Source organism: Chelmon rostratus, chromosome 14, assembly GCF_017976325.1.
Source record: "Chelmon rostratus isolate fCheRos1 chromosome 14, fCheRos1.pri, whole genome shotgun sequence".
In the NCBI taxonomy this organism is placed as follows: domain Eukaryota; kingdom Metazoa; phylum Chordata; class Actinopteri; order Chaetodontiformes; family Chaetodontidae; genus Chelmon; species Chelmon rostratus.
Window position 1 is genome coordinate 17,011,513 of NC_055671.1, and position 25,636 is coordinate 17,037,148.

General features: G+C 42.7%; 2 protein-coding genes across 2 annotated transcripts in view; one reads left to right on the forward strand and one right to left on the reverse strand.

Moving 5' to 3' along the window:
- Window positions 1-2,701: 2,701 nt before the first annotated feature.
- Window positions 2,702-5,063, reverse strand: LOC121617622 (ankyrin repeat domain-containing protein SOWAHA-like). The gene has a single exon (XM_041952822.1). The coding sequence runs from the start codon at window positions 4,957-4,959 to the stop codon at window positions 3,538-3,540; it is 1,422 nt and encodes a 473-aa protein (XP_041808756.1). The 5' UTR covers window positions 4,960-5,063; the 3' UTR covers window positions 2,702-3,537.
- A 1,672-nt stretch (window positions 5,064-6,735) lies between these two features.
- sept8a (septin 8a) overlaps window positions 6,736-25,636 on the forward strand; it is a 32,482-nt gene continuing 13,581 nt past the window's right edge. The window contains exons 1-4 of the mRNA XM_041951644.1: window positions 6,736-6,887; window positions 16,456-16,570; window positions 16,855-17,050; window positions 20,011-20,197. Coding sequence (XP_041807578.1) covers window positions 6,858-6,887; window positions 16,456-16,570; window positions 16,855-17,050; window positions 20,011-20,197 — 528 coding nt within the window. The 5' untranslated portion in view covers window positions 6,736-6,857. The remainder of the gene's footprint in view (window positions 6,888-16,455; window positions 16,571-16,854; window positions 17,051-20,010; window positions 20,198-25,636) is intronic.

Consider the following 25,636-nt stretch of genomic DNA (forward strand, 5'->3'; position numbering starts at 1 on the left):
TAGGTAGGCTCAGGTTAGCATTACGGTTAGTGCTATCAAGTTTGCACTATAGTAGCATTATTTGGAAAGTAGCATAAATCTTCATAACACTAGATGTAGCTTCAAATTTACTGTACAGACATGAGAGTCACATTTTGGGGCTAAAAACGCTCTGAGGACATCTATTTTCTGCACTCCGTCTCCCTCCTGTCTTGTCTCTTTCACGCCTCTCTGCCCTCGTTTGTTCAGCCTCACGGTGGAATGCCGTCCAGTTTGTTTGTCAGCGAAAACAGGCGCTTATTAAAAGGCATCGAACATCGAACGGACTGACGGGAACAACAACGATTTCATGCCGGCACGTGGCGGAGGAAACCTCAGGAGGAGAGCGAGGCAGCACTTAGCGTACTTCACAAAGTAAAAAACACTTGACGTCACATTCCCACCGAGGGCAGCAGGGACGTAAGACACAAGTCAGGGAATTTTAAAACACCAAGATCTAAGACACTAATTGCATGGTAATTGGGTTTAGCGTAGTTAAAAAGACGCTAAAGTGTAAGTGATGGAGCGTTTGGCGGCGAACGCTGCAGACAGGACGGCCTGAATGCTGCAGCAGCAGATGCGTTGCAGCTCTGGGTAATGAGGAGTTTTGCTCCTGATAATCACCGAGTGTCTCAGGAAAACAGAAAATAGTGGATGACGCATAAGCTGCAGTTGGTCGGCAACAGCTACACCATGAAGGGAGCACAGAGTGTTTATTTTTTGCTTCACACCACCAAATAACTGTTAAATTGACCATGATATACAGTGTCTGTGCTCAAATTAGTGTTACACTTTTCAGCCTGAACTCTGAACCGTGTGCCTGCAGGAATGTCGGCACACCGTCGGCCTCCTCCTCTCACCTCTGGCAGTCTTTACACAGCTCAGTCATGGAGCAGCGCTTTGAACTCGAGCCAAAACGCTGACAGTGAGGCTGTATTTATATCGCCTCTTTGTTACAGTAGATGTTTCTGTTAAAGCACCGCTCTAATTAAGCTAAGTTAAGCCCTGCTCATAACTTCCTGACACACACGGGATAATGGTTTACGGCGAAGATGCGGCCGCATTATATTTCTCCACTGCCTCCAATTTCAAGACAGGTGTGCAGAAGAAATCATGAGGACGGATTTGCACGAGATTCTGTTCAGTGCTTGACGAAGAGGAGAAGTTCAACAAAAATCCTGCTCAACATCATCAGATGTTAAAGGGATATTTCGACACATTGGGAAATATTATTCGCTTACTTGCCGAGAGTTAGACAAGAAGATCGGTTCCACTTTCATGTCTGCAGCCCACGTGTGAAGCTACAGCCAGCAGCCGGTTAGCTTAGCTTAGCATAAGGACTGGAAACAAGGGGATAGCAGCCCGGCTCTGTCCGGATGAAACAAATTCGGCCGGTCGCCAGGCAATGCCACATTACAAGAGGTGAGGCAGATTTTGTAGGAGCTAGCTGCCCCCGGTTCCAGGTCCATTCTTAATGCACAGACATTAAGATGGTATTGATCGTCTCATCGAAGTCTCAGCAAGAAAGAGAGTAGCAAACTATTCCTCCACTTATCTGATACTACACACTATGGAATCTGTTTGATTTGCCTTCTGGTTCGGAGAGGCTCTGATTCTCACGTAGAGAAATAAATGAGCTACATTTTGCAGATTACTGCATCAGCACGAATTATTAATCCAATTTCAGAAGTATTTCTAAACTTTGGTACATAAATTTACCACTGCCACTTCCATCTTTTCATCTAACACAATGGTACTGCTCCTGCTGTTATCTGTAGGACCTGAGTACTGTTCCCACCACTCTGGGCCTTGTTCCTGACCCCGTGATGGCCTCTCTGCACACAGCAGCAGCAGAAAAGAACATTCGCTTGACGAAACCCCGCGGTTCGGAGATGAAACATCGCCTTGACGTTAAGGCAGTGGAGGCTGCCGGGGAAGTGACATCAGGAGACACGAAAGAAGCGGAGGGAGACGACTCGAGGCGGCAACGAGGCGAACAGTCGGAGAATGAGCCAGCACTTCTTCTCTACCCGCGGCTCTTTCATCTCCCAAGCAAGCTGCAACCCACGTCTTACTTTTATCCTTGTCTTGTCGACGCCCGGCTGATAGCGCAGTCACCTCCGTGGAGGAAAAAATGAACCGGGGCAGACGGGAAACAAGGCAGCAAAGCGGGGTCTTCTGCTGCTTCTTGTCTTCAGGCTGCAGGGGCCGGTGATACCATTTCTATCAGCCGCACACATGCACGAACATGCCAACACACACTCATTCCTAGCCAGCTGCACATCTGGCTGAATCACAGCTGTCTCAACAAGCCAGAAGATGGATCCCAGCCACATTTCAGAGGAGTTCTGGCTCGCAGACGATTTATTAACGATTTATGGAACACCTGCACGCTCCTTTATGAGTGACGCGCCCTTTATCCTTACTTGCAAAACATATTCCAAGTCTGTGAAATCCACTATTTGTTTTCTTCCAGGGACTTTCAGTGGGATGTTTGCCTCTCAGACATCCCACTGAATGCTTCACAGTGTTTAATAATTAATCTGTTACAAAGTGGAGCGATGATGAAGAGGCAAGTCATCTAATTTCTCCTCAGAGGCCGAACAGCATTTCTCAGATTTTTATTTTCATTTATTAATATATTTCACTGCTCTGAGAGGTTTGATTAAACCGTAAGTCAGCAAGCTTATCCTCAGTTTTAGCTCGGGCATATTTGCTCTGGAAATCAAGGGGATGACCACTTTATTTCTTGCTCAGAGGTGAAAACACAGAGGAAAACAAGTCTCTGCTAATCAGTAACAGGAAATAAGTGTCATAGATTGATTTCCTTTTAGTACTGATATCAAAAACAGATTCAAACAGGACATTTTTGATGAGAACAGACATTTAAAAATCAAGTTTTGTCTGTGTCCTTATGGAGTGCAGCTCATTTAAAATCACAATAAATGGGAATGTATGAAACGACTTTACAGTCCGTGGGAGCTCGATGACAGATGAAATTAACAGTCTCACTTTGCAGCGACCTTCCTGGCGCTACATGCTACATGCTGAAATGCTACAGTGGAAAATAAATACGACTTGAATTTGAAAAACACGAACTCATAACAATCAGTCGGCAAATGGAAATTAGCCTTGAAATAAACATTATTTGTGTACGGTAAGTTCAGAGGGGCAGGCTGAGACGATGATGCCTTCAAGAGACCACAGACAGTGAGTAACAAAATGACTCAGGGCCTGCTGGAGTAGTTTCCTGTAAACACTCCTTAAGAAACAGCTGGTACAGGTAAGATCTCAAACTAAACCTCTGTGTGTCCAACTCAGACTCAGTCAGCCAGCTTCACAAGGACACCATCATCAATCACAAGTCTTTGATTGATTACCCCTTAGACTAACAAAACTACACTCTGCAGATCACACCCTATCAGAATTTCATCTCTTGTATCATCTAAAAATATAATTAAAGCACAAAAATGAGGAAGGAGTCTGATTTTTGTCATTGTTGGAGAGGGCCTGGAAATTCTACATAAAAACATCTGATATGATTCTGTTTCTGAAGCTGCTGCTGCTGTCTTCTCGTTCCTCGCTGGGGTCGTCGCTCACGGAGTAAAATCCCGCCCTCTGCTTGTGCTTCTTCTTGTGGCCCGGCACGTGGGGCTGGAAGAGACGGCTTATCGAATGCAGGCCCTTAGGGAGATCCGGGAACAGGTCCAGCTCTTCTCTCTCGTACAGGGTCCTCTCCAGAAGCTGGGCTTTGGGTTCGCCCAGCAGCTCTCTCACTGACTCAGGAATGCCTTTGTGCAGATAGTGGTAGGCCTTCTTGCCACAGTTGTCCCTGATGCTCGGGTCGGCCCCGTACTCCCCCACCAGCGTGGTCATTATGTACTGCTGGTCGTGCAAGGCGGCGATGTGCAAAGGAGTGTAGCCGCCATGTGTTTTTGCATTGATGTCAATGTCGACCCCCCCTATCTTGGATAGGTTGATAATATTCGCAAGCATTTCGCTGTTCCCACATTTGGCTGCCCAGTGCAGGGCGGTGAACCCTGACATGAAGTCCCTCTTCTCGGCCAGCTGGCTGTCTCTCAGCAGCAGGCCGTAAACCTGGCCCCAGTGGCCAGAGGCGCACTTGACGAGCCAGTCGTGCTCTGACTGCTCCAGGGGAACCGAGGAGGGGGCCCTCGTCTCTCTGGGCTCCTCTGACGCCTTGGTGCTCTTCACGGCCCTCCTCAGCTGGGGGGAGCTGATGCTGCTCTCCACTGAAGGGGGCCTCCTCTTGCTCCCGAAGGTGTCCAGCGTTGGGCTTTCAGGGGCGTCATCCGGGCCCGCTTTCAGCTTGCGGATCTCAACTCTGGTGGTGCAGGGTGGCATCCTCAGAGGCAAGGCGTATGGTTTGCTCATGGCAGGCTCATTTACTGCACCCTTTCTTGAGCAGGTATATTCACTTGTGTCCTGCCTTTGATTCTCATAATTCAGCGTTCTTTTGCCTCTAACATCCGTGTATTTGCTCCTTTGCAGTGCCAGCTCTATCGGAGAAAGCAGCTCCGTCGGGTTTTCGCTACTTTCACCGCTTGCCTGTTCTTGATCGGATTCAGAAGCAGCCGGTCTCTCCCCTCCTGCATCATCGGCGCCTCCAGTCGCCTCACTCTGCACAGGTGGGCGCTGCTGCTCACCTGTCAGCGGGATCTCTCTATTGTTTTCTGGAGTGCGGCCACCGTCCAGTAAATGCTGATAAATTTTCTTGACGACAACGTACCGCACACCGTCGATTTCTTTCACGAAGGCGACCTTGTTGACGGAAGTCTTGAAAAGCTCCTTATTCCGTTCTTTCTCTGCGGGATCGTCGCAGTCTATTGAACCTTTGAACTTGCCCACCAAGTCGGATTTCTTCACTTTGCCCCCCTCCGCTAACAGAAGGGACAGCACGGATTCCTGCGTCAAAGCCATTACAAAAACCGGAGACTCCACGCGGATTAAAGTCAAAACTAACAGCCGCGCTGTATCCTGTTACTTCACCCAGGTGACAGTACAGTAGCCCTCACCTGGCCGCGCGCTTCTCTCCTCCCTACCTGCAAGGAGTCTCTTTCCGGGGAAAGTGCAGACGTGGATACAATTTGAATAATATATGCAGATGTTTCCCTGCAGGCAAAGTGGCTGCGAGTTTACAAAGACTTTTCAACTGAAGACTAAAAATGCGTCAAGCTGTTTTATGTAATTTTCTATCACAGTAAAAGTGAAGGCTTTAGTAGATGAATATTTCTTGGTGTTTTTGTTTTGTGTTCAAAATAAATGAAACATGAAATGTACGTTTCAACAGCCTCAGTACTCCAAAAGAAACTATTCATCTCATACCTATGTAGAAGCTACAAACCAAACACATGTTAACGAGAAGATAATTTGAAACAGAACATTTACATTGCATTCATTTACATGGCATGGCATGAAAAATGCTTATACTTTAGATTATTGAGCTCACGTGAATACTTATGGCCATAAGATAATAAAATACTACTACTGCAACTACTACTACTAATAATAATAATACACAATAATAGTAAGCCCATTTGCTCTCTGCTATGACATGAACTCACTCACTCACACGCATGAGAAAGACATATTGCATTTTAAAATTGCGTGTGAAGCATCCTTCTCAGATTATATTATGATCACAATATAATCTGAGCAGGACATAAATGACTAAATTTAAGGATCATCAAACACTTTTTGTTCGGCTGATCATTATGAGGTTTTTAAAACTAAAAAGTACCAATATGAGCCTCAAAATCCGGTATTTGTCAGGCCGTAAGAACGCACATACACAAAGTTTATGAATGTTTAATGTAAACTGGATGCCAGCATAAGGATGGGAAAATTACACGTTCCCAGTGCAGCTAGTGGGATACATACAATACAGATCTTCTGGTTTTGCAACTGGAGTAAATTAGGCACAATATTGCAATTATAGCGTATGGCGTGCTCTGATTGGCTGAGTCACATTCAAGTAAAATCAATCTGTGACCTCATTAATTCATTCAAATGTTAATAGGCAAGCTTGAAAACGCCACAGCCACAGTGCAGCTACACGGAAGTGATGATCAGGTATGTTAGTTTATCTTTTATCGCCATCGCTGACACACATATCTCTGCCCTCCCCGACGTCGCTCCTGTCCTGGCTTGCAATACGTGCAGCATGACATTCCTGGACGGAATGGGAGTTCCTGAGAAGTGGCCATATTGGAACGTATCTGTCCCGCCCAAAGATGTAGCCTGAACGTCAAGATAGTTCACGTCCTGCTTGAACGTATGTAGAAACGTTGACCGTTACGCCGCCTGGAAACGCATCTAGGCGACTTTAAACTCCACCAGATTCAGAAAATGTCAACTTTATTTGACAAGGAGTCTTGATAATTAATGAAAACAGGAGCTAGTTCTAAAAATAGTTGGAATTAATCCGCATTAGTGGGCATGCGTTAAACATACGTATCTACCGAACTCATTAGCTCTGTTTGCCGACTTGTTTTCCTACTATCCCGTGCTACATACCTAAGCTAACTCAAACAAGCCCCTATGCCCTCTCATGGACTCCCATTCAAAATCAAAGCGAAGAAAATAAACAATTTACCCTGAGTGAGCGAAACAGATGTGAACTAGCAGGGAATGATCTTGTCGCCTAGCTTAGTAGCCTCCCTGCCCAGTTACTAGCTCTTCTCCGTCTTGTGTCCCTCTCTTCCTATCTCTGTCAGCCCAGCTCAGTAGTTTAGCAGGCTAGTACGGAGAGACGAGGGCTGCTCCCTTTCGCCTCTGCTCAGTCTGCTCCAGCACACCAACACCACACATTCCGCACCATGGCTGCCACGGACGTTGACGTGTTCTCGGTAAGTGAAAGCCACGGCGTTCCTTGTGTGTTTTTATTTTTTTTCCCTCCTCTTTGGGACTGAAAACACTGCAAGAGCAGCCACGGGTGTGCTTGGTTGTGATTGGTAAAAGTGTGTTTGTTAGCTGGGTATGAAGCTAAGCCTCCCCCGCCTTTGAAGCCTGTGATGTGGGCTCAGCCGAGATGGTGGAAGGGATTTCTGTGATGGTGACTGGTTTTGTTTTCAGTAAAGATAAATTAAGATAATGCTGCCATTGTGGGCTGTTTTAACGTCGTGACTTGTAACGTTTATTGTCGTAGTTTACGTCTCTAACGTTACCCATGTATGCGTAGCTAAGGGTGTAACGTATGGCACCATTCAGCTGGACACTTGACGTTATTAGAAGTGGCTGTAAACACAGCACGTTTGTAATACTACAAATACGGTGGCTAGCTAGCTGATAAAAATGCTATAAAGTATGATACTGTTGCTATGAACTCACTGCTGTACAGACACACTTGAAGTCCTTATTAGGCGTAACTTATTTAAGCTGTGTTGTGTAAAACTGCAGTACCGAGTGAGCTACTACATCTAGATAGCAGTAACCACAGAGTGACAAGCCTCAGCCCCAGCAAAGTGTTGACATGTGGCCTCATTTTAGCTTCCTGTCCAGGGGTGCAAAATTAAACTTGTGCTTCACTTTCTGGACACATAATGTGTGAAAAGTGAGGCCAGGTCAGTTTGAACAGATAGAAAATGCTAGGCGAGTTTCTGCTGATGGTCTGTGTTGGTCTATAAATGCCTTTGCATGTCACAGTAGTAGGTGAGGCATATTCTCAGATGAGTGGAATGCATCCTGCATTATTTTCCTTGTGGCAAGCCCAGTCAGTCAGTCAGTCATGGCTCTGACAGTGCAGCATAGTGATGCAACACAGGCTTAAGAAAATACCAGTAGCATACAGTAAGATAGTCAACTGTCAAGAATTTCCTCAAGACAGTGTGTGTGTGTTACGGAAAACCAATATTATTGTGATGAAGCATATGCACGGGAGGGGATTTGAATAGGGTGATTAACTTTTTGGCACATGCTTGAAGAGATCCTTGCAGTGGTGAATTGGACAGTAAGCAGCGCTGAGTTGCAGGGATAAAGAGATTAAGAACACACTCCGGGCCACTCCTACCACTTATTGGTGCAACACATGTCTGCGAAGGAAGGAGAGGATCCAAAAAGAGGGTGTTTAGGATATTGCACGCTTGGCATTTCTTAAGTTAGGAAGGTGTCCAAGAGGGGCTGCAGGTTGCAGAGGATATTGCAGAGTTGCGCTTTGTAAAATGTCTCTTTTAGAATACAGAATCAGAAAAACGATTAATGAGAAAAATGCTGAGGATGTGCAGCGAAACAAGCTTGTGGGATGACAGTTTTAGCTGCAGCACGGTTGCCTGACTGGCCGACTTCCTGTCCAACTTTCGGAACTAAGTGAGACCATATTGAACAAACTGACGTGCTCGCCTGCCAGTTTGTATAAAGGGCACGCGGTCAATTATGTGCAGCTATTGATATGGATGTGTGGTTGGCTGCATTGTCGGCACATGTCAATCCCATGTAGCTTTGGGTGAGCTTTCTAGGCCGGAGCCATATGAGACGATCAATGGAGCGGACTGCCCATCTATTGTTTTCACTCATTGATTGCATTAGAGTGTGTACCGTATATATAAACGGATGTAGTTCATTTAAATGGTTATGTAATGAAATGCCCTGTAACATATTTAGCATGTACAGTGCTTACTGACCCTGAAGAGCATTGCTAGGCCTGCATGCATAAAATGAAATGAACTTCATAAAGTGCTTAAAGGCAAGAGACAAGGAATGAGGAATTATGAGGCGATGGGCATGCACTGTAAAGATGCAGCTTTGCTTGTTTGTGCAGAGTGTGATGTTAACTTGTGAATATATTATCTATATATGTGCTGTAGATTTATCAGTTTTATCTAGTGAATTCAGTCCATATGTGTTCATTTTTAACACATTCTCATTTTTAACACCCTCCCTCAAACCATAGCCATTGGCTTTTCCGTTTTGTTCAGCTGAATGTTGCTCAGAGCAGATTGCACGTGGAGTATACTGACTGTTGTGTGTCATCAGTGATGTTGGCTGTATATAGAATATACAGGCCAGAACTGCCTAGAGCGAGCTTGTCAAATCCAGTGTTGCAGATGAATAATGACAGCTGAGCTGCAGCCTCTGTTGTGATGAGTCAATATCCATCTATAGAATAGGTCAGAACAGGTTCTGAGACCGAATTATGGAGATTAAAATAGCCTTCCAGATAATGTTGGCAAAAAAAATTAATTAATTTTTCGGCAGTAATGTTTGTTTTGATGTTAATCAGTGTTTTTTCTGTTCAAATGAAGGAAGATAGTTTGATTCTTGTAGCGCCCAGTGAACCCATCAGCAGCAATATGAATAGTTGGATGTTTGGCCCTGCACCTCAAAGTGCTTCACATGGCATATAGATGTGTTTTTTTCAGTGTGAACAGTAAAAGTGTTGCTTGGAGTAATGTTTTTCAACTGTGTTTTGGATTTGCAACCAGCTTGAACAAGGCATGTATGTGAATGCCCAAATCAAGCCAGTCTATGTAAAACTGACCTGGCTATGGCAGCTTGAGCAACAGACAACAAGAAACAGAAAGTAAAAGAAAAGGACACTTATTAACCTGACACTTTGTACTTTATCTGCAAGTTTAGTCAGTTGTGATGCCTGTAAATGTTGATGAGGAAGCCAGAAAATAGAAAAAATGCATTTGATTACTGTAACATGCATGCAGTTGCATGTCATTTTCTCTGATCAGTCACTCCTATCAAAACAAAACGAGAACCAGATTTGCTGCATCCAAAAAGGTCACAAAGTTGTACATGTCAGATTCCACTTAGTGTCCATCGTTCCATAGACACCTCACCCACGTAAGATTTTTTATTACTCACCTAATGTGCTCTTCGGTGGGATCCACATTTTTAAAATGTGCAGTCTGTGATTGAATCAGTTTCGCCTCCTTGATGTTCACTTTACCAACAGCATTCAATAACATGCATAAGTAGTCTGGATCTTGAAACGTGTGAAAGTTTTGACATTCATGTAAGAGAGAAAAGCTCACCTGATCCACACAAGTTTTCCCTCTAATCCATAAAAAAACACAAAGGTTTTGGCTTTTTGCCAACAACATAACTGACAAAGGTCTAGAAATAATTTTTATAGGATCAGACGTTCCTCAGTTCACTGATAGTAAGGAAACTGTATTTTTGAAAAGCCCTGCAAAGATGAGTGAGCTGTACATCTGTCTCATAAAATGGTTCCTGTCTCCTCTCCCATCTGTCTCACTCATTTTTTTTTGTCTTTCCTGCTGGCCATAAATGAGACTGAGCAGTAATGTGGCCTAACAATTGTTGTGCATGAGTGTTTAAGATTAGAGAGAGAGAGAGAGAGAGAGAGAGAGCACATTTGATAAGATAATGGATAAAAACTAGTTTTTATCTCTGTGCTTGTGGATCCTTGATGGCACATCTCCCAAATCCTAGCCATCAACATTTTTGTTATTACAATATCACCATGAGCACAAGTAGCAGCAAGAGACTGGCTACAGCAGTACACAATGGTAAAATCTGTAGGTGTGGCTAGAGCGTTTTGATATTGCAAAAACATCTTATCGAAGTATATTTCTTTTTCAGTTACTTAAGTTGTAAAAAACGCTGTGCTCCATTTCATAATGTTCATAGTATTAATACAAAAAACCCTTTCAGATGTCAAAAGTATGATGTGCCAGTAGCTGATTAAAACTGAAAGGACATCAGGCACTTTCGTAAATCCATGTGACCACCATTGGACAGGAAGCACCAGCCACATCATCTTAAGAGTACTGAATGTGTATGTGGGTTTATCACGTCATGCGGTCTCCCCGTCTCATAGATGTTAAGTTGAGTTAGGCCCATAGTGTCTCCAGAAGCCCCCAGACCGTCATCTCCTCTCAACACTGAAGCAACAGGCTAAAGGGGTGACTCATCCGTCCAAAACCAACTGAGTATTTGTCACAGAAGTCATGTTTTGTTATGAAATAGATGTCAGCAGTTTCAAATGTTGTTTTCATTAAGAAGGTTTTCAAATTTTGGACCCCTGCCCAGAGGTGTGACCATGTCAGTTTAGCCTGAGTCCTTTGACACCCTTAAATATCAATTATTCTGTTTATTTAATTTATTTTTTCTTTATTTATTTTGTAGCTTATTACTGACTTACTATAAATGACTTACAATTTATTATTGACTTAAAATGTAAGAAAAACAGCCCCTCTCAACATAAAAATAATGATAATGATAATAATAATAATACTGTATATTTATCAGGCATGGAGACATACATATACAAACACGTACATGTTGGCCAGATTAAATTATGACTATAAGAAAGATTTGCAATTTAAGTGAGTTTTCAAGAGCAATTTAAAAGAAAAAAGTGATTTTGAAAGTTTAAGATTCTTGGGTGGGTCATCTCATAGTAGTGGTGCTCTGTCAGACCCTTTAGTCCTTAACCTCACCTCAGGAACCAGCCAGGAGGTTCCTGGCAATGTCTTTACAGTGCATTTTCTAAAATTCCAAAACAGATGTTCAATTTACAATCACATGAAATGGAGAAAAGCGGCAAAACTAAATAACTGAAATTATTAATTTATTATTGGAGTAGTTGGTGATAATTTTTGACTTGATTGAATAATTGTTTAATCATTTAATTGTCACTTGAGCCCCCCTTCTGCTCTAGCTATCACAATACATGACATGCTCCAAAAAAGCATGTAATATCCATTGTAAATTGTTTAGTATCCTGTCTCATGCTGTTTAGGTGATGTATACAATAAAACATATAGGAAGTGGAACATGCCCAGTGAGTATGGAATAACCCTAGCAGTTGATCTGGCCTTGTTAAAATTTAATGTGAAAACAAGACATTTAAGGGAAACTAGTTCTACACAAAGTGCACCTCAAGTTATTGTAAATATTTGAAGCCTTTTCAAAGGCCTTCCCAGTCCCCCTGTCTCAGCCTGCCAAGTTGCTGCTGCTGTCTGTCAGGTGGAGGCTCACTGAGGCAGACACGAGCTGCAAACACAAGTCAGACACAAGTCAGGTGGGAATGGAGGCCAGAAGGCGAGAGTGAGGCTGAAGCGTGGATAGAAAGACAGCAGGAGGGGGGGCCTGCAGCAGGAGCGAGCAAGTGATAGGACGACTTCAGGTCATATTAGTGCTGTTCACCAAAAATGTGTCCGTGGAGTGATGGGTGCTTCTAACATCTTGCTTTTTTGCCCTCAGTTTGTGTCAAGTTGGATCCACATCACATATTTATTTAACCTTTCGGAAAGTTGATGTCACAGCTGATGTCTCATTTGCCTGCTTCCAGGGTGCTCACTCATTTTTGTGAGGTTTTAATGCTTCTTATGTCAGATTTAGTTGACGTTTACAGACTCACTGGACCAGGGTTGAAACAATTGGTGTAGATCAGAGGTTGTCAAACAAAGGGACAGGTGTATGCTGGTCTTCTGAAATCAAAGAAGTTCAGCCCAACAAAACATGGTCAGCACCAGGGGGCTGCTGCAGTGGCTGTGACATGCAGCCCATGGAGGCAAATAAGGTGCTTAAGCAACTTGTTCTTGGAGTCATAACACGAAAGCATGGTGCACATATTTCCAGTTTCAGACTTACACTTCCTTGAGGATCATTGTCACCGATGTTCAACACAAGTAAAAATCCACAAAGACGCTGTTTCAAACTCACGTGGCTGAGAATCATCACTTTTTGAAGTGTTCTTCAGTATCAAAGTAATCCAGAGATAGTTGTTTCGAACAGGAATTGCTGATCCGACATACATTTAATGGGGCAGTCAGACACATCATGGAAAGATGAATCTACAATGAAATGAATTGTTAAATTTAGCTGTTGTCTCTTGTGCTTTGTGTGCGCACTTGTGCTTTTCCTTCTGTGACATTTCAAAATGTCTTCTCTGAAAAGGGCCCATTGCCGGCAGAAAAAAGCAGTTCACATTAGCGTGGTGCAACACACAGCATCGTGAATGAACTAGCTTATATGGTTTGTGCCTCATTTCACTCAGAGCCACCTGGGGCCCCTGTGCAGCCACTTCCTGTTGGCTTGATGATACAGTGGCCTGAGAACTTTGTCGTTTCCTCACCCTGGGACAGCTAACCAGAAGCTTTTCATTCCTGTCATACTTAACGCTGCTGCTCTTCTCTTGTCTAGCTCCTGTCTGCTGGTTGTACTTCTCTAGATAAAGGCAGCATCTTATGCTGTTGTCATTAAATGTTTCAGGAACTAAAACGATCAGGTTTATTTTTAGCTTTGTGAAGCATTGTTTGTCTAATCCATTTTGTTTTGAGCAGAGCTTCATAAGATGGAAATTCAGCCAAAGTAAAACCGAGAAAACGCCCAAAAATGGAGGAGCTGTAGCTCTCACATACTGTACTTACATGCAACTAAACTCTAGTCAGTGTTTCATTTTCCTGCTGCTTTGTATTTCTGCTCTACTAGATTTTAAAGCAAATATTGTACATTTTACTTACATACATTTTTTGACTACAACATTTTTTTTCTTGTTATTCTGCTGATTTAGAATTTCATGCAAAACACATGATCTATAATATGATGCATTGTGCACAATATCTGCTTTTATCAGGTTATCTAATTGAGTCAGACAGTGCAGTCAGAATATTGCGACATGTTTTTCCAATGCAAGTTCTGTTTTTTCATAATTCTAATGCAGTGAGCAGTCTAAGGTCTTGTTTCAAGCTGCAGACACTCATTTCTAAAGCATTATTAAACAAGTGGATTGGAATGAAAACCAAGTAATTTAACTGCACCGATCAAAGAAGCCATTTTTCTGCAGAATGAGTACTTTTGCATTTCACACTGATAATATTAATGTGCTTTTATTTAAGTAAGATTTGAATGCTGAATGTTCTTTCACCACTGAGTCTAGTGCCTACGGACACATTCAGTCAGTCACGTCAAAGCATGGCGAGTTTGTGTCCACGTTTGCACTTCTATTCTGTCTGATCCTTAAAGATAACACTGTTGGTCAGGTCCGCATGCTTTTTTTTTTGTAGCCCTCAGTCACGACCCATCTGCCTCTTATGATTCACACACAGATTATGAGCTCCTGACAGCTTGTCTGGTTCAGGGTTGGAGGTCAACTTAGAATTATCTCATGTGTCAGGATCCTTGTTATTGTTCTGAATCTGAGAGTTTCACCAATGTGGTTTGGTAAGTTTTGAGTTTTGACCAACAAGGTTTGGTCATGCATCTCTGAAGGCCCAGATTAGGTACAGCAAGTTTCCAGAAGTAAGTCTGTGACCTGAAGTGTAAATTTAAAGACTTGCAGTGTAAGACAAAAAAATCCCACTTGCATAGAAAAAGTTGTAAAGGTGCCCTTGAGCAAGACGCCTAATCACCAACTGTGTGCAGTTAGGCCGCTACCCCATGCAAAACCGGGGTGTTGATGGAACATGACCATGCAGGCCATTATTTATCTTTCGCTGTGTAAATACAGCCTAGCATAAATTCTCCACTTCTCCTATTTTAAAAACAGCTCAAAAATCCAGAGACTCATTGCACCGGTTTTCTTCCAGGCCCGATACCAACGGTCACACCCTCACCCCGCCAGCAATCTATCCGAATATCTCCACAAGCTTCATTCAGCAAACTGAATAGCACAGGGAAGAATTAATGCTGTCTGACGAGCTCAGAGTTTTATGGTGACTAACAAACAAAAAATGGCCACAGCCTCTTCCTCTTCCTCTTCCTCATCCCCTTAAACCAGCTATTGAGTACAACAAAACATTATATTCATTTGGTAGGTGCAACTAAGAATAAGTTAATTCAGACTCAAAAGGAACAAGAGCTAGATGTCATCTGAAGCTGCAAGTGCAACCCTTCGGAATAAACAGCTAAAAGTGTGGTAGAGCGCTGTTGCACAGCACTGAAAGTTGTCTCGCAACATCACTTAAAGGACAGGTTCATGGTTTTTACAGCTGTCCTCAAACAATAGTCAGGTGCCCATATGAACATTGAGAGCTGGCTATAATCGTCTCTCCTGATTAAGACACCATTGCTCCTTTTGTATCCATGAAAACATTGTTCCATAAGAAAACCACAGCGGTTAAAAATGGGAATTTCAAGATTTGTGGCTGTGACGCTGCTGTTCCTGCTTGACTCGCCATGGGACACATTTTTCTCACCTTGGCTTGATGTTTCACTAACATCCCATTTAGAGACACTTAAAGCATATTAACAGCTTGTATTGCTTCTTTTTTTTTTCATTGAACACGGGTGTTAATGTAATGTAATAAACTCGCAGTGTGCTGCGGCTCAGCTCAGTATTGCCTAGCTCAGCTCATGTCAGATTAGTCCAGGGGTGTTGCCTGACACATTAAGCCCTGTTTCTCTTTTTTCTGTTATACTTCCTCACACACACACAGTGCTCATCTTTGACTGTGCAGTTCAGTCAGGTTTATAACTCCTCGACCGTGTATGCATGCGCGGCCTGCCTCCGCCTCTCAGTTCGGCACAGTCTGGTTGCGTTCAGCTGAGCTTTGCTCTGCTCTCAGGCTGCCTGTGTTCTGTGACATCAGCCTTCAAGTATGCAGTCCTTCGTGGCTGAGCCAGACGAGCTCGGGTGGCCCCATTCATCTGAAGGTGCTGTCTGCCCCCCCTCCTCTCCAGCTTTAGCACGCTTTTTCTTCCCACTAACTGTCTCTCCTTCAGACGAGATGGGCTAGATAAGGGAGATCAAAGGTGAAAATGCTTACAACCCAATAATTTTGTCTGTCTGTCTTTGGTGTATATCGGTAATCTTTGTGCTTTTAGCCCTAGGATGCTGTCTCCTAAATGCACGTTGTACAGAGTGGCTGTGCATAGTCTCTGCAGTAATTTACTGTAGCAGTGACTGGAGACCAGTTTTGGTTTTGTTTACAGAGTTGGGCGGTGTAGCTTGTTGTATCTAATTGGAAAATATGATTATATGGGGCCTAAATGAAGATAAATGGTTTTATATCATGTATTCATATTGCTTGTACTCTGTGGCTGTGGTCAGTGCAGTGCAGGAGTAATAGAAAGGAGAAGCTTTGAAATGTTTGTTCTTGTCAGAATTATTCCAAAGAACTGAAAAATTCACAGCGTTGTGTGACTTTTATTCCCAACTGAGGATATTCTCATCATGCCCCATATTAAATCCCTGAATGAATTCTTGCTTCTTATAAAGAGCATCTCATCTCTGTGTGGAAATGTCTTAAGTTTCTCATACTTGTGAAGGATTATTCTTGAATTCTCACCGTAGGCCCTGATTACCTAACACAGAATGTTAGGCGACGGGTTTTACATCTGCAGAGCGTGCCGAGGGTCTTTGATGTTCATTTGCATAGGAATGTGAGGGCTTCAGCAACCAGCTCTTCCTACCTCCGACTAATGTCTTCCCCATGTGTGTTTTCCTCACATTGCAACCAGACTTTTAATGTTTTGTTTTGTGCTGTTTGTGTCCCTCAGAATGAAGAGAAGCGTAACCTGAGTTTGGGCGGACATGTTGGATTTGACAGCCTCCCTGACCAGCTGGTCAGTAAATCGGTCACACAGGGATTTTGTTTTAACATTCTCTGTGTAGGTGAGTACCTAGCGACAGCGTGGGTGCAATGTGCATGACAGATTGTGTTTAATATTGTAATCGATTAGCAACTCACTAACACTGAACATTTCCCTAAATATTTATTTGATTTGTTCTCCTCCCGACAACATGCATAACTGCAGCAAAACAGCGACACTGTTGTTTTTCCTGACATGAAAGAAATGCCCTGGTGTTGCTGCAGTAAGAACCTCATGTCTGAAAGCTGATGAATTGCTCCCCCCTGACCGAGTAATTCAACTCTGTCCACTTCCTGCCGTCCACAGGGGAGACTGGTATCGGCAAGTCAACGTTAATGAACACGCTCTTCAACACCATGTTTGAGAACGAAGAGGCGAGCCACTATCAGAACGGCGTGTATCTGCGGCCGCGAACCTACGACCTGCAGGAGAGCAACGTCCACCTCAAGCTGACGATTGTTGACACCGTTGGCTTCGGTGATCAGATCAACAAAGAGGATAGGTGAGGATGGAGAACTGACAGTCGATGATGTTAAGACGGTGACATGATTCGAATGTTGATGCTGATGTGCAGGTCAAAAGATGTTGAGATAAGTTGAGAAGTAAAAGTTTTCCGACGTTAAATAGGATAATCCAGTGTTTCCCAGCCAAGGGATTGGGCCCAGAGGGGTCGTGAGATGATTAATGGGACAGGAAAGAAGAAAAAACAAAGGTCCACTTGTATTAATTTTCTGGACTTTTCTCTAATCTTTGCTGTTTTTGTGAAATATTGGAGGGTTTTAACTCCTTCAGCTTTGAACGGTGATTTAAATGAAACCATGTGAGAAGTCTAGAGAGGAAATGTCTCTTTGGTGGAACTGCTAACAACTCACAGACATCTGAAACATGACATGGAGGCAAAATTACACTGCTGGGAACCACCAGTTTAATATTTAATATGAATGCTGTATTCATTTTAGTTCACCTGTTTTTTATGTCTGATCCTAATCTGAAAGGCAAGAAGTAACTACAGCTGTCAGATAAGAGTGAAAAGTACAATATTTCACTTCAAAATGAAGAAGAGTACAACTGTAAAGTAACATAGAATGGAAATACTCAAGTAAAGTGTAGTTGTAGTTCCACCACTGACTCATCAACGCCCCGAAGAATCAATTGTATTTACTCTATGTATTTCTTTGCGACCCAATTTAAACCAGTTTTAAGACATGCTGTACTCTTCCATGTTTCTTGACACCAAAATCGTACAGTCCACTTAGATGACAGTGTGTAACAAACCAGAGTAACAGTGTCATTTACTGAATGATGTCTGCTTTGATATATTCTGATCAACAGTACTCATCGCAGAGTCCTTTGAATCGAATTCCAGTCGTCTGGCGCTCACAGCACATGCGTGAAACACATGCTTCAGAGTGTTTTCCATGTGACTCCTGACTGTCGTAACGACAGATTTTCCTGTCAATCTTGATCCAAACCCTCCCTTCTATTTGCGAGATGACAGCGCCTTAGTTTCTCCCAAGTTAGGTCAATGTTGCCTGGGGATACAAATGAGAAAAACAGACACAAAGTAATATCAGTCTGGGTTTCCTGCACATTTTGGTTCTCTCTGTAGGATGGAAATCAGACGAGGTGGGACAGCAGTAAAGAGGAAATAGTTGATTTTTTTTTTTTGACATTCAGCTGTGGAATGGAGTGTTCTTGCTGTGACCGAGCCAGCAAGCAGCACTCTCACGCCCTTTGATAGCAGCTTTCTCTGTAGGCTCTGTAAACCAACATGGTGCAGGACAGGCCCTGCAGCGGACTGTAAATGCACACTGAGAGAGCTTCAAAAGGTCAGAGTTGGTGCATTCCACAGAGAAGATTGAAGATGGATGTGACAGGAGAGGACAGACGACTGTAAACATGGTGCCAGCTGAGGAGAATAGATTTTGTTTTTGGACTTGCGTCTCACTCAGAGCTGCGGAATACAGTGTGGGAAGACATGTTGAGCATTTGTTTGTGACATATGATGATGGTTAACAGGAGGACACGACTAAGCATTTTACTCGTGAGCTGTAGGACAGGATGTTTGGTCGCCCAGCATCAAAACAAAATCTGATCCAAGCCAGTAACTTATGTTTAGCATGATGAACTCTGTACTTGTTGCAGTGACTTTCCTTCTGTGAGCACACAAAGAAACAGCTGGCTTTCAAATTAAACGTCTGCCTCCTTATACCACTGAAACTGTACATTTTGGCCCTGTGCCTTTATAGGCGGCTCTGAGTATGTTCTCACTTCAAAAATTCAGAATAGGCGCTCCTGCTGTAGCGGGCACTTCTCTTAGACGGCATCACATGGGCCACACTACAAGACACTGAGATGGTCATATAGTGCCCAAATATAGCAACACAACATAAGCATGTGTTTGTGAACCACAGGAATGTCTGTTTAAAACATTTTGGAGGCATTAATTGGAGGTGAGGCTGGTGGAATTTTGGAAAGGGAGCAAATTTATTGAATTTATCAGAACCAAATTAATAAAACACAACCTCACTTGAAAGAGACTTGCGTTCCAGGCGGCTGTGATGCAATGTATTAAACATGTGGCTGGCTTCTAATGATCTCGTTCCCGTCTCTTTACAAATGAACTGACCTAAATGAGTTAAAGCCTCAGACTCAAAGTGCTCCCAACAAGCTTGCTGTGGCACAAATTATCTTCCTGCTGCAATAACAAACATAAGCATTTTAACAAAGGACAGTTCATATTTCTTTTCATTTAACTTGATAAACTCTGCAGTGAGATATTGTGCATGTGCATTTATACTGGCAGATATTTCCAACGCAGTAATCTGGCAATGTCTCTGCAAGGTGAATCTTAATGGATTTTTTTTTAATATAAGTTCTGGTGAATTAGACAAACCTGCTTTAGAACGATCAACTGTCCCAAATTTTAGCTTTGGGATGGGGTAAGACAGCCAAAAAAAATACTAAACAAAACAAAAAACCTGGACTTTTTGCTTTTGGTACATTCATATTCATCCAGAATTGGGTTGACGTACCTTTCTGGTCTCATTTGTTAAGATGCACATGCAAAACACTCATGAACAGACAACAAAACGTCAGTGTTTTTATGCAGCACGTTCCTAATTTCTTTAATTTACTGGTGGCACTGTAGGCTACGAAGGCCGTCACAGCACTGTGAGAGAGGACAGGATGTTTTGCAGCCTCTGTGATTTGTTTCAACCAGACTCCCATAAGTCAAGCACAAATTTCATGCAGCACTGAGCTGTACAGCTCTAAGCTGAGATCTTGGCATGGAATCAGATCGCACAGTTACTGAAAACATAACTGTCTCGGTTCATTTCCCCGGTGACAAGTGAATATTTCCTTTTATATTCATTACCAGTGCATGAATAAGAAGACAAATATTTATGCTTTTGCCCTCAGACATAAATCCTTACAGTTTCTCTCTGGCTGTCTCTGCAGTTACAAGCCCATCGTTGACTACATCGACACTCAGTTTGAAAACTATCTCCAGGAAGAGCTGAAGATCAAACGCTCGCTGTTCAACTACCACGACACCAGGATCCACATCTGCCTTTACTTCATCGCCCCGACAGGACACTCCCTCAAGTCCCTGGACCTCGTCACCATGAAAAAACTGGACAGCAAGGTACGTACAAATGGCACACGAACACACATCCGTCTTCCACTTTGCACAAAAAGCACACACTCCCAGTCCGTTCCCATTGTCCTTTCCCATTGTTCATTCCTATTGTCTGTGTATATCTATCTGTGGCTGTAATCCGACCTCCCTTTCACCGTGACTGGTGTGCATTTCACTGAGACGTGGAGATCTCTGATCACTTTGCTGGGGTGTGGACTCTCAGCGTCCTGAAAGAATAAAGTGAAAAGAAACGTTGCAGTGACTGCGCACGCTTCCATTTCAGCGTATAAGATTTCAAGAAAAGTTACATGGCATTCTTTGGAGTGAAGTTCTTTGGCTGTTGCTGTGGAAAAGATTGAAGAGTTTTGGGAAGACCTGCCATATAGGAGTAACTTCGCTCTAAAAAGCCAACATATTGCATGTTTATTGCAAATGAAAATCTGTCTAAGTCTACATCTACTATTGTAGACTTCAACTATAATAGATGCCGTAATGTGATGTATTTTCAGTTTACACGTTTACAGGTCAGTAGTACGCCAGTCAATAGTCCCATGCAGAACCACATTGATCTGTAGCTTGTTCACGGCTCTTGTGTGAGTATTACGACACAGATTTATTGGTCGGGGGATCTGTGTTCTGCCATACGGCCGATGAGTGCGGCTCAGTGGAGACACAATCACTGGCTCAACCTCAATTAGACAACTGGTGGAAAAAAATCTCATCACAACAGCACTTGGAGCGTGAAATGGGGGGGTGAGTTTTAGTGGCGACAGACAGACAGGGAGAGTGTTATGGTCTTAAGATTGAGCCAAAATGTTGTTATTTCTATTTTAGTCTTGGGGAAACTTCGATGATAAGCCATTATTGCTGAGGTTTTCCTTGAGTTTGTGAGTCTGTGGTTTGGTTTGCTGTTGTGGCTATTGCTAATTCAGCCTGTTGGTAGTTTGATAGATTTTTTCTGCTCAGCTGAAACCATTCAGTGGTTTTTGATTTTAAGTCTTGGTTTCAGAGTGTGGCAAGTGTGGAATTTCAGGATGGGGAGAGGTCCTGAAAACATTTCAAAGCCCAGAGGAGAAGAAACGACAGAGAAAGTTAAAATGCAAAACTGAAGATTTGTTTGACCTGAGCGCGAGAAAGATTGACGACTGACGTCTTTGAAATCTACAAGCTTGTGAATTGAGAAAGCTGCATGGATATAGATGATAAAATACCATTAATGTCTTTTTGTTGAAGTGTGTGTATTTGCTTGCATGATTTTAGGGATGTGTGTGCTTATTTCCATCCTGTCACGACACCTTAAGGTTCACTGGTGACGTTTTGTTGCATCAGTCAAATCGATTAACATTCCAAAACATCTGGGACGCTGTGTGAAATGTAGATAAGAGCAGAAAGCAACCATTTACAAACAAACTGTGTTTATGAAGTGTTCCTGAGCCCATGTGGTAACATCCTTTATGCAATCATGTGTTCACAAAGTGGTGAACCTCGCTCCATCCTCGCTTGTGAGCGACTGAGCCTTTCCAGGATGCTCCTTTCATATCCAATCATGATACTATCACCTGTTACCAATCAACCTGTTTACCTGTGGAATGTTCCAAACAGGTGTTTTTAGGACATTCCACAACTTTTGTTGTCTTTTGTTGCTCCTGCCCCAACTTGTTTGAAATGTGTTGCTGGATCAAATTCAGAATAAGCAGATATTTGCAAAAATCAATGAAGTTGATGAGGTCAAACATTAAATATGTTGTCTTAGATGAATAAATAATGATAGCAGTGCTGTAGGAACAACAAAGTGGCAGCTTCAGCCCTGCATGTGTCTGGTGATGCAATGATAATGAATCCAGAACAAAGCAGATGGTCAGCTTGTGACGAAAACCTGCTGGCTTACAGTACCTCTGCCAGCTATCGATGCACGGCTGCGCATCACTGCCAAATCTCCTGATACTTTTCAAGACAACAACCCCATACTTCCACCAACTGTCACTCTCAAGGGACGGTTAGTAGTTTTATGAAACCTTTAGAAAGAATGATTTTATCTGTGTAATTTCTTGTACCATTCATTTTAACCAGGTTTTGTAGGTCTCAATGATGTTTAAATTCACTAAATTTAAATGCTTAGGTATTTTGATTGACATTTTGTAATTTAGTAGACCAACAGTTTTTCTAAGGCAAAAATCAAGGTCAAGCGCAATGACAAGAGCACTTGTGTTTATTTCTATAAGGAAACCAGACAACTGCTCTGTCCTGAGAGGAAGCTCACACAAATAAGAGAGAGGACTTTACATAGGCCAAGATCCAAATTCAGCACTTTTCTTGCTGTGAGGCGACAGCGCTGACCACTGAGCCTCTGTGCTGTCTTTACCAGCCAACAGAGTGATCAAAACCTGGCAGCCTGCTTTTACCAACTGTCCCCTGATACCATCCAAACCGCCACCGCATACACAGCCAAATCTCTGTACCCCTGGCTTTGAAGCAAGATATGGAAGCTTACCTGAGCTAAATATATTATCTGCGCCCCAGCAAATGAACCACGGCGAAGCAGGTAACATGAGCGAAATGTGTTTGCGATGCTATAGCAGCTTACCAGCTATACTCTTCCTTAATATGAGTGAAAGCAAAGCAGCTTACCTCTTCTAAATCTCCCCATCCATTCATATGAACTGAACTCTCTTTCTTGTGAATCTCCAGTGTGGCTCTAAGGGCCATTTTGGTTGCTCACAAGCCTTTTTCAGTTGCACAGTGCCAGAAAATGTTGAAAGTGTAAAATAAGAGCAGTGCTGGTGCTTTTATTCAAAATGATTTACAGCACTGTGAGCGCAACATTTGGGCGGCCACGGTGGACACCACTCTGACCTCAGTGGCCCCGTCCCAGAAATCTTTCCACTACGTGAAATATGACCACTGTTTTATCTGAAAGCAAGCCAGTGCTGAGTGACCATGGTGTGGATATGACACTGTTTTTCTTTGCAGGCTTGATGGGGCTGTGCATGCACTGGTCTCTTCCCTGATAGAATAAATGTGCAGCAGAAAATATTTTTCAGCAGCATCTCACCACATGCTTTCAGCCTTTGCACATTTAGCAGTTTTATTTCTATCATTTCTGAGCTCTCGATGGCTACAGGTTGACCACAAAGAGTAGGGCTTCAACTAATGCTTTCACTGTTTTCACTTAACTGAAAAAATCTCTTCATCTGTTCCCCGATGCCAAAGTGACATCTTAAAGTTTTTGTTTTTATCAAACAAACATCCAAAAAAAAGTTTTTGACCATCAATTAATCAACCAGTCGTTCCAGAACTATAATAAATCCAAGACCAAACAGTGTGACCTTCTGGATAGTATGAATGCATTTCATTGGCAGGAGAAGCATTTCAAGAGCGGCCCCATCTTCATCAGAGTAAAATTCGGGTCCAGGTCACATTTTTAATGTGCTGAGTTATGTCTATGTCAGGAAGAGGAGCGTTACTGTGTGGGAATATCTGGAAACAAAAGCTAAATGAGCAGAGCTGTCTTGTCTGCCAGATAGCCCTGTCACAGGGAAAAGCAGGGAAGCAGACCAGAAACAACTTTTCCCTCAGTCTGTGCCGTTTGCTGTCAAGGCCAGACAATGGTGTTTTTCTTGTGTGAATCACCCCTCCCCACTGATGATGGTTGAAGGCCCACCAGAGTGAGTGTGGTTTGTGGTGGCCGAAGGCAGGAAGAGAGATAAGAGTGTGAAGGAGGTGTCTTTTGTTTCAAATGAAGAAGTTTTTCTTGAATAGGAGGAAATCATTGCCAGTTGATTATCTAATATTGGGATGTGGAGGATTCAGTTTGTAGAAACAAAGATTGGTATTTCCTGCCAACCTTTAAAATGTTTTAGCTCCAATATGAAATTTGCACTTCTTCTCTGAGTCATGAGCTAGTCAAATCTAAACACACACACGTACATGACGCACATTTTTACGTTCAGTGTGACTTACTTTTTCCGAGGACGTCATAATATCTGTCCAATGAGAGTAAATCTGTTTAGAAACCTGCCTGAGAATCACCACATTTTTTGCTTTACTTTCGTATTAAAATTATCCACTGATAGTTGCCTCGGTCACCATTGTCCCAACAGGAACTCCTAATAACTAATTTGGCATACTTTTACTAGTGCCAGTTTGCCAAAATGTAAACAAATGTACACTTAAAAAAAGGGGGCTCAAGTTATAGCCCACACCTAACTGACTCCATGGTAACATTATACTTCCTCTTTATATCCCCCAAACCCTTAAATTATGAAAACTTTAATTCCAAAAACAGTAATGATATTATGATCTGTTAATGTTTACTGTTTCATATCGCACTATAAATATTTTTTGACATTACTAAGGCTCAGAATGTCTTAAAGAGGTTTTTGCATCCCTCAAGAACTGACAATCTCCTCTGTACAATCATATACGGATATTTGACCTGTGTAAGATTAGAACAAAACATGCCAGAAATATCAGGCTGTGTGAATGTTATTCATGATCATCTTGCATGTGAACTGCTTTTATGTGGCCACAGCTACCCATCTGGAGCTCCTAGTTGTTCAGAACAAACACTGAGAACAGTTTGGGAATACTCTTTGGCCAGCTGGGAAAACCCAGTTGTAGGAAGTGAACAAATATCACTGCCTCCTCCCTCCTGAGCATGACAGACACTCCCATCTGCTCCAGTGGCCACACAAGGCTGTTGTCAACAGTGGAGAGCGATTAGTGAACTTTGTTTATTAGATAAGGGTTAAAACACGATGCCGGCTGCCCTGCTGTAAATTAATGATCCAATAAAGTGTGATGAGCCTGTAATTTGACTCCTAACAAGCTCTGGCTCTTGCTCTGAGGCACACTATGGAATTGATGAGTGAATCTGTGGGGATCCTCCTCATCCTCGCGGTTAGTGATTTGGGTAATGCAGCCATACAGAGGAATGCAGAAAAGCTATGTTTATTTCTGCACATCTGCTGCTGATTGGAGATGGAGCCTAGTTTGTTTTCATAATCACTGTTTGTTTTATGTATCTGTCGGGGTTCCGACTGAGCTTATACTCTGTACAGTTTTGCTGCATATGGTCTTGTATGCATCCTCAGCCATATTTAGCAATGCACTTAGTTTGCTTCATGTTTTTAATTCAGTCTTCAGTGTGTTTTATTTAGCTTTATTCACAGTGTTTGCTTAAGGCCTGCAGTTAATTGCTCTAACCTGTAATTCACTGGAAACTATGGGTTCATTCTCTGCATCTTTTCTAAACAGGTACATTTTGTCCTGTCATTGAGATGCATGTCAGACCAGCCTAAACGAAACCTTTACGTAATAAACCTCATGTATACGCTTTAACAGAAAGCAGTGTTCAGTGTAGGGATGCATCGAGAGTTTTTGGCAGACTCATCCATAAAACAAGGACAACGCTGTACACTTCTAATAACTTGAGTAACCAAGTAC

Excerpts from the sequence above, each read along its gene's own strand:
- LOC121617622 (XM_041952822.1), bottom strand. The coding sequence starts at position 4,959 with ATGGCTTTGACGCAGGAATCCGTGCTGTCCCTTCTGTTAGCGGAGGGG.